The 9831-nt window shown below is 45.1% G+C and overlaps 1 protein-coding gene across 1 annotated transcript; it reads left to right on the top strand.

Moving 5' to 3' along the window:
• The first annotated feature begins 1326 nt into the window (after positions 1-1326).
• Positions 1327-1857, top strand: LOC109496610 (cytochrome c oxidase subunit 6B1-like). The gene is made up of 2 exons (XM_019824319.1): positions 1327-1368; positions 1660-1857. Exons 1-2 carry the CDS (start codon positions 1327-1329, stop codon positions 1855-1857), a joined length of 240 nt encoding a protein of 79 aa, XP_019679878.1.
• Positions 1858-9831: the final 7974 nt, after the last annotated feature.

Here is a 9831-nt window from a genome sequence, read left to right as displayed (position 1 = left end):
CCTGTCTTCTTCCCTCCCTTCCTCTCCCACTGTCTTACTCCCACAAATACGCCTTTATTCCAGGTAGAGTTGCCTGATAAAATACAGGATGCCCAGTTACATTTGAACAGCAGATAAACAACAAATATTTTGGGATCAGACGAGATCGGGCGCGTTCAGGGTGGTATGGCCGTAGACAGACAACAAATATTTTGTAGCATCAGTATGTCCCGTGCATATTCTGGGGATATACTTATGCTACAGAATATTGCTTAGCCGAAATTCAAACTTAATTTGTATTTTTCTTTGCTAAATTTGGCGATCCCTACCCTGGGGCAAGAGCAGTGCTGGAAGCTGGCTGGGTGTGGCTGGATGAAGAGCTCAGGGTCGCCTGGCAGTGAGGCGCCAGAGACTGGGGGCTGCAGCCCAGCCTGTGCCGCAAGGAAGACTCCCTCAGCATCCTCACCTTCCGTGCTGCCTCTTTCATTCCATTCTTTCCGCTGGACACATCCAGCTGCAGGGTCTCCTTCTCTGGGAAGCCTTCCCTGATCTCTCCGGGGCCAGCGGTGCTTTGTATTTACACATCTGTTAACACCTATCACACTATATACTTTACATTTTTCTGATGCACCAGGCTGTAAGCAATTAGAGATCAGAGCTATTTGTTGTTGTTGTCGTTGACCTCTCTTTCCCAATTGCTTGACACAGTGCCTGACACAGAATAAGCACTCAATACATGTAGGATTTTTTTTTAATGAGTGATTTTACCTTTAGACCTTAGAAAAGTCACCTAATGTTTCTTTGCAACAGTTTGGCCAACATCTACAAGAAAGGGGCCTGATTAGATGACTTCTAGTGTCCTTTAGGGATCCAGGAGTCCCAGGTTAAGTGGGGGGCTGGCAGAGCACAGGAAGTAACCCCATTTCTGTCGCTGGCTACAGCAAATTGCTTAGAGCTCCAAGAGGCCATTTGAGGAACACTGGTTAAAAAGGAGCACGTGTCAACTCTACTTCAATCCAAATTTTTTACCAAGTGCTTTTTTAAAATTTTTATTTATTTTTATTTTTTTCATGTTTATTATTTTTGAGAGAGACAGAGACCGAGAGCAAGTAGGGGAGGGGCAGAGAGAGAGAGGGAGACACAGAATCCGAAGCAGGCTCCAGGCTCCGAGCTGCCAGCACAGAGCCCCACACGGGGCTCGAACTCACAGACCACGAGATCATGACCTGAGGCGAAGTTGGTCGCTAAACCGACTGAGCCACCCAGGAGTCCCACAAAGTACTTTGGCTGAGGGTCACATTGAGCTGAGAGCTGCTTTGGGGGTGTCTTTAGGAAGGAGTCAGAAGCATGGCAGAAGACATCAAGATCAAAATCAAGAGAGGCGCCTGGGTGGCTCAGTCGGTTAAGCATCAGACTCTTGATTGCGGCTCAGGTCATGACCTCACGCATTGTGGAATCAGGCCCCGCATCAGGATCTGCGCTGGCAGCACGGAGCCTGCTTGGGATACTCTCTCTCCCCCTCTCTCTCTGCCCCTCCCCTGCTTGCATGCACCTGTGCCTGTTCTCTCTCTCTCAAAATAATATTAATAATAAATAAAATAAACAAATAATAACATATTATTATATACAAATAATATGCATCAATAACGATAAATAAACTTAAAAACAACCCAAATCAAGAACTACCAGACTACCCCTTTTGACAGCCGCTTCCCCAACCAGAACCAGACCAGGAAGTGCTGGCAGAACTCCCTGGACTTGCCCCACTGTGACAGGGCAATGACTGCCCAAAGGGATGCTATCTCTGCATGGGAGTGGTACCTGCGTGTGTTCAGGTCCCTCTGCCTCGCATCCTGGGTGTCAGTCAGCCTGGGATGACCGCCGGGCGGAAGGCACGTCCCGTGGGAAGATCTGAACCGGTTCCACCCCCCTCTCCTCTGCCCTCCACCCTTCTCCCAGGGCGGTGAAGGGGGACCTGGGCGCGTGGTGATCCCCACCCTGGGATCCTGAGTCATAGCTCAACTAACCATAAGTACTTGTTGGGAAAGTGTAAGACTGTGTATGTGTAAAAGAGCTGAATGGTCGGGCAAGAAGCCAGGGTGGAATTAGGACGTTGGCCAGGAAGAGGGACTTCGGGGTGATTGTTTTTTCAGTTTTGTTTTATGTTTTTAAACTGACCACCTTCTCTATGCCGGACAATGGAATGAGCTATTATACAAAATAGCCTCAAGCCCCTGTATGTGCTAAAATGTGTCTATATATTGCCCTTTATTATCCACACGGTTTCCAAAAAAAAAGTGCTTTAACTATGCATGTGGCTTAAAATCAACCAGAAAAATGCTTCATACAAGTGGACTTTTTAAAGTGTCAGTGGCTTAACAATTACTGCAGGGCTAGATGATCAAAAGAATCCTCAGAAATGCAACAGGATCCTCAGCACTAGAGAGGACTTCTAGATCTTTCTCATACCAACTTGAATGAATAGCAGCACTTCTTGCTGATTCCTTTCTAACCTCCTAACCCCCTGTCTTGAAGTTTTATTTTCATAAACCTCTGTGCTCTTTCCCTCCATCCCATCCCAGAGCTCACAAGTAGAATCCCTTCTTAGACGCACCTTTGAGGGGTTATTAAAGAATAGCTTATGCTATTGAATAAGCTTCCTCTGTCCCGAGCACTGCTGTAAGTCCTTTCTGTGTATCAACTCAGTTAAAAGGAGGTGACACAATGTAAGTGTCAGCTCTGGAGCCAGACTGTCTGAGTTTGTGCTTCGGCTCTACCACTTCCTACCTGTTGGCCTTGGACAAGTTGGTTAACTTCTCTGTCCCTCAAATCCGTCTATAAAAGGGGGACGCTGCTGCCGCTGCTACATCCTACCTTAGGGGGTTGTAAGAAGATTAAGATAAATTAACATCTGTAAAGTACTTAGAACAGTGATGGCATCCACTGAATATTATGTATGTGTATACGCACAGGCATACATTTGTAATATACGCATCTCTCTCTCCATAATAAAATCTATATGTATATAGAAACTTACAACTCTATCAAGAAGATACTCTTGGGGCACCTGGATGGCTCAAGTCAGTTGAGCATTGGACTCTTGATTTTGGCTCAGGTCAGGATTCCCGGGTCATGGGATTGACTTCCGTGTTGGTGGGCATTGCGCTGAGCATGGAGTTGGCTTAAGATTCTCTCTTTTGCCCTCTGCCCCCTCCCCCCCCCCCAAAAAAGATGCTCTTATTTTTTTACAGATAAAAAAATTTTAGGGGCGCCTGGGTGGCTCAGTCAGTTAAGTGTCCAACTTCGGCTCAGGTCATGATCTCACAGCCTGTGAGTTTGAGCCCCACGTGGCGCTCTGTGCTGGCAGCTCAGAACCTGGAGCCTATTTCGAATTCGGTGTCTCCGGCTCTCTCTGCCCCTCCTCCGCTCCCGCTCTGTTTCTCTCTTTCTCTCAAAAATAACCATTAAAAATAATTTTACAGATAAAAAAATGAAGGGTCAGGAAGGGCAAGTAGTTTTTTAAGGTCATGCAGCCTGCCCTCCTGCTTTTGTTTTGTTTTGAATTAAAAAACTATTTATTTATTTATTTATTTATTTATAAAGTAGTCTCCACACCCAATGTGGGGCTTGAATTCACAACCCTGAGATCAAGAGTTGCATGCTCTGTCGACTGAGCCAGCCAGGCGCCCCTTAAATAAACCTTTAAGTTAAAAAATAATTTTAACTTACAGAGATTTCTCATATACCTGACACCCAGCTTCCCCTGATGTTAACATCTTACATAGCCACCTACATTTGTCACAAGAAATTAATGTTGATAATATGTTACTGTTATTAAGTAAACTAGAGACGGCTAACTATTAATAGCTCTTAAATATAGATTTAATTTGGATTTCACCAGTTTCCCCACTGGTATCCTTTCCCTGTTCCAGCATCCAACTCAAGATGACACGTTGCGTTTAGCCACACTGCTTCTTTTTGTTTTTAATTCTAGTATAGTTAACATAGAGTGTTACATTAGTTTCAGGTGTACAATATAGTGATTCAACAATACTATACGTTACTCAGTGTTCATGATACACATACTCTGAGAGCCATACATACTGCTTCTTTCCTTTAAAAGATTTTTTTATTTTTATTTTTTATTATCTTTTGTTTTTTACAGTTTATTTATTTTGAGAGTGCACGAGTGCAGGGGAGGGGCAGAGACGGGGGGGGGGAGAGAGAGAGAGAGAGAGAGAGAGAGAGAGAGAGAGAGAGAGAATCCCAAGCAGGCTCCACACTGTCAGTGAGGAGCCAGATGCGGAGCTTGAACTCACGAACCGTGAGATCATGACCTGAGCCGAAATCAAGAGGCTGTTGCTTAACTGACTGAGCCACCCGGGTGCCCCAAAGATGTGTAAGCAAGCTCTGTACCCAACACGGGGCTCAAACCCATAACCCCGAGATCAAGAGTTTTATGCTCTACTGACTGAGCCAGCCAGGTGGCCCAGTCATATTGCTTCTTAATACCTATTGAGCAAGTTTGCTGGGTCAGGCCCCGTACTAGGTATTAGGGACAGAGAGATGAGTAAGAAACAGTTCCTGCCCCCAGGAAGCTCACAGACTGCTGGAGAGAGAGAGAGAGAGAAGCAAGGTTTTGGTTATAATAAAGGGTAGTCGGTGTGATTACACTTAAGCATGGAGGCTTGTGGGGGCACAGGCAAGAGGCACCTTATTCAGTCGGGGCCATCTAAGCTGAGACCCGAGGATGAGTAAGACTTAGCCGGGCAAGATCAGGGTGTGTGTGTGACTTGAGTGGAGGTCAGCACTGAAAACCATATTTGAGGTGGAGAAAACATCGTGTGCAAAGATCTAGAGGGGAGAGCATGAGTATGGCCATCTTTGGGAACTGCTACATCTCCCAAGATCTCACCTCAAACTCTGAAACTCCCATCTGGACCACAACCTTCTACACTGGCTGTGACCTTTTTTAGGCCTTCAGGTTCTTTCTATGCTTTGATGGTCCCCCCTCCCTCACACACACGGCCCCACTCTCTCAGCTGCACTCATGTCCCAAATGGCCTTATGTTCAGTCACATCAGGACTGAAGTCCCCTGGGCCAATCCCTGACCCTGGGAAAACCCCACACCTCCTACTTTCAATTAAAAGTCAGGCACTGGTTAATTTCGCTGTAACTTCCTCCTAATTTGGCCAAGCCTTGACTGTGTGAGATAGGACAGGACCTGAGCTTTGGAGTCGTGCAGACATGGGTTTGAATCCTAACTTCCACCTGCCATCTCTGTGGCCTTAGATAAGGTAGTCATCGTTTTATGAAATTTTTTAAAACTTGAGTGTAGTTGACACACACCGTTACGTTAGTTTCAGGTGTTCAACATAGTGATTCAACTTCTTTATACGTTATGTCATGGCTCCCCACGAGTAGAGCTACCTTCTGTCACCATACGATGCTATTACAATGCCGCTGACTATATTCTCTATGCTGTGCCTTTTATTCCCATGACTTACTCATCCCATAAGACATTCACCATTTTAAATTTGTTTCCTCTTCTGTAAAATGGGAATGCTCACCTTATCCACTACCAAGACTGGTTGTGGAGATTAAAAATAATATAGGTGTACAAAAATTAGCTCAAAATGGATCGAGGACCTAAACGTAAGACCTCAAACAATCAAACTCTCAGAAGAAAACATGGGACAAAAGCTTCATTGGCAATGGTTTCTTGGATATGACACCAAAGGCACAGGTAACAAAAGAGAAAAACAGGCAAATTAGGCTTCATGAAAATTTAAAATTTTAGTGCATCGAAAGAGTAAAAGAGAGCAAGAAGGCACAGAGTAAATTTATCCACAGAGTAAAAAGGGAACCCACAGAATGGGAGAAAATCTTTGAAGATCATATGTCTGATGTCCAGAATATATAGAGAACTTCTAAAACTCAACAACAAAAAACCCAGCAACGCAACGCAAACATGGGCAAAGGACTTGAATAGATATTTCTCTAAAGAAAATATACAAATGGCCAATAAACACATGAAAAGATGCTCAACATCACTAGTCATTAGGGAAGTGCAAATCAAAACTGCAATGAAATCCACTTCCTGCCTGTTAGGATGGCTACTATTAAAAAAAACAATAACCCAGAAAATAACAAGTGTGGGTGAGGATGTAGAGAAAAGGGAACACTTGTGCATGTTGGTGGGCATGTGAAATATACAGCCACTGTGGAAAACGGCATGGGGGTTCCTCAAAAAATTAAAAGTAGAATTACCATGTGATCCAGAAATTCCACTTCGGGGTATATACCCTAAATAGTGAAAGCAGGGCCTCGAAGAGATATTTGTACACTCATGCTCATAGCATTATTCACAATAGCCAAATCATGGAAGCAACCCGAGGGTTGTAAAGGGAAAAACCGAGTCCTCTGCTCCTGTGTCTGTTTTTTACTCTAACATGCCTATCACACTCACAACACTTCTAACACCAGATGTGTGGGGGTTTTCCCCTGCCAAGCAGTTCTCTAACACAGGCTGGTTGTCCTACAATTTAACTCAATTCTGATACTACCTACCAGGAAATAGCATCAGATCCCACAGCTTAAGGGCTCAGTCCAACGAAACTCTTCCCCCCACCCCCAAATTCAGATGCCAATTTTAACTAGTAGGTCCTTAGTTTACTCACACTTCTGTCCAACATGGCTATAAATAGGAGGTTCCCATGACTCCTTCCTGGGGTTTGATTAATTTGCTAGAGTAGCTCACAGAAGTCAGGGAAATAACTTACGTTTGCCAGTTTATTAAACAATATGGTAAACGATATGGATGAACAGTCAGATGAAGAGGTACGTAGGGTGAGGTCTGGGAGAGTTCTGAATGCAGGAGCTTCTGTCCCTGTGGAATTGGGTGCATCGCCCTCACAGTACATGGATGTGTTCACCAACCTGGAAGCTCCCCAACCCCCCTAGTGTTGGGACTTTAAGGGAGGCTTCCTCACATAGGCACGATTGACCATTAACTCCATTTTCTCCCCTGGAGAAGTGAAAATTCCAAGCTTCTATTCATGGCTTGATCTTTCTGGTGATCAGCCCCCATCCAGAAGCCCACCCAAAATTGCCTCCCTTGGACAAAAGATACTCCTATCACCCAGGAAATTCCAGGGGATTCAGGAGCTCTGTGTCAGGAACCAGGGGCAGAGACCAATATTTAAATCACAGTGGCGTATGCATACAATGGAATATTATTCAACCTTAAAAAGGAAGGAAATCCTGCCCTATGCTACAACGGATAGATCTTTTTTTAAATGTTTATTTATTTTTGAGAGAGAGAGAAAGAGAGCAAGCAGAGGGGAGGGGCAGAGAGACAGGGAGAGAGAGAACCCCAATCCGGCCCTGTGCCATCAGCACAGAGCCCGATGTGGGGCTTGAACCAACAAACTGCGAGATCATGCCCTGAGCCAAAACCAAAAGTTGGACGCTCAATCGCCTGAGCCACCCAGGCACCCCATCTGTGATGGATGAATCTTGAGGATGTTATACTAAGTGAAATAAGCCAGTCACAAAAACACACATACTGTATGATTCCGTGTACGTGAGGCACTCAGGGTAGTCAAATTCACAGAGGCAGAAAGTATCATGGTGGTTGCCAGGAGCTGCGGGGAGGGGAGAATGGGGAGTTATGGTTTCATGGGGACAGAGCTTCAGTTTGGGAAGATGAAAAAGTTGTGGAGATGTGGTGGCGACGGCTGCACAGGAATGTGAGTGTACTTCATGCTGCTGTATCGTGCACCTCAAAGTGGTTAAGATGGTCAATTTTACGTTACGTGTATTCTACCACGATAAAAAAAGAAAAAATACATAGGCAAAGTTCTTTTTTTTTTTTTTTTTTAGGATTTTTAAAAACGTAATCTCTACACCCAACATGCGCCTCGAACTCACAACCCCGAGATCAAGAGTCCCACCCCCTATGGACTGAGCCAGCCAGGCTCCCTGGCAACATTCTTACTATGGTGCCACGTAACGGGTGCTGAGTAATTGGTAGCTTCCTTTATTATCATCCGCTTTTGTGTTTATCACTAGGTGAATCTCCAGGGTTTTGTTTATAGGACCTACTCCAAACCTTTTCCCTTTCTTCAGCCTCCAATGCTCACTTTCTTCCCTTGCCTTCTCTGTTCTTGGGTCTCCTTTTACCTCTTTGACCGTCTCTTGCATTGCCTTTACTGGTTCTTCTTCCTTCTCTTATTTCCTAAGTGTAGGTATGTCCTCAAGATCCCATGTTCAAAATTCTTCTTTTCCAAGGGCGCCTGGGTGGCTCAGTCGGTTAAGCATCCGACACTTGATTTTGGCTCAGGTTGTGATCTCATGGTTCATGAGACCGAGCCCTGCGTCGGGCTCTGCGCTGACACTGTGGAGCCTGCTTGGGATTCCCTCTCTCTCCTTCTCTCTCTGCCCCTCCCCTGCTCTCCCTCTCAACATAAACAAAGAAACAAATTCCTCTTTCTCTTTAAAAAAAATTTTTTTTTAACGTTGATTTATTTTTGAGACAGAGAGAGACAGAGCATGAATGGGGGAGGGGCAGAGAGAGAGGGAGACACAGAATCCGAAACAGGCTCCAGGCTCTGAGCGATCAGCACAGAGCCCGACACGGGGCTTGAACTCACAGACCGCGAGATCATGACCTGATCCGAAGTCAGACGCTTAACCGACTGAGCCACCCAGGCGCCCCTCCTCTTTTTCTATATTATCTCTCTTAGTAATTTTTTTTCAGGCTTATGTGAATGACAGTTTTTTGTTTGTTTGTTTTTTAAGTAAGCTCTGTGCCCAACATGGGGCTTGAAGTCATGACCCTGAGATCAAGAGTCACATGTTCTACTGACTGGGCCAGCCAGGTGCCCCTTATGTGAATCACTTCCAAATGTGTATCTCTGATCTCAACTTTACACTTGAGCTCCAGACCTGATTTCCAGACTCCTCACTGACCATCTTCACCTGGATGTTTTGAGGGCCCTGCACATCTATATGCTAATGTCTTCTCTTCCAGTTCTCCTTCCCACCCCACCTCAAACCTGTCCTTCTGACTATTTCAGTTGTTAATGGCCTCACCCTCTTCTCAGACCCTAGGTTTAAACTCTCAACATCTTATGGTTCTAAGAACTGTCACGCAGTCTCCACATTTCTGTTCTCCCTGCCGTCAACCAGTTTCCTACCTCGGCATCTTGCCATCCAGTAGAGGCAATCCATCCCTTTCTAGTGGGGAGGCTGTTTGAGTACCGTCCTATCCAGAGTACTCCCTTTTCCTGATAACAAGATTGCCGGGACATACGATTCAGAAATTTGCTCGATGAGCAAGGATTTAAAACAAAGGGAGGGGAATAGTCCTGACGGATATTTTATTCCAGCTATGATGAAGCCCAAGGAACTGTCCCTGCTCTGCAGCAAGTGGTACTTAGATTCAACCTTTTTCTCCCCCATGTGTTGTAAGACGCGCACTGCCGAGCCATGTTCTTGGAATACTTTTTTTTTTTTCAGTGCTGATTTCTATTAAGAAACATTAATGCATGCGTTAACACCATTAGCTAAGTGACCGTATAGTTGACAGTCCCCTTCCATTATGAGTTGATTCAATGAGTGGGCATCTCAAAAAAGCAATCTGTTTTTTTAATGTTTATTTATTTATTTTTGAGAGAGAGCGAGAGAGCAAGGGAGGGACAGAAAGAAGGGGAGAGAGAGAATCCCAGGCAGGCTCCCAACTGTTAGCACAGAGCCCAATGTGGGGCTCGAATTCATGAACTGTGAGATCATGACCTGAGCCGAAATCCAGAGTTGGACACTTAACCAACTGAGCTACCCAGACGCCC

The sequence above is a fragment of the Felis catus genome, chromosome X (genome assembly GCF_018350175.1).
Source record: "Felis catus isolate Fca126 chromosome X, F.catus_Fca126_mat1.0, whole genome shotgun sequence".
Taxonomy (NCBI): Eukaryota; Metazoa; Chordata; class Mammalia; order Carnivora; family Felidae; genus Felis; species Felis catus.
Note: the sequence above shows the minus strand (reverse complement) of the source record. Positions and strands in the feature narration are given on the sequence as shown.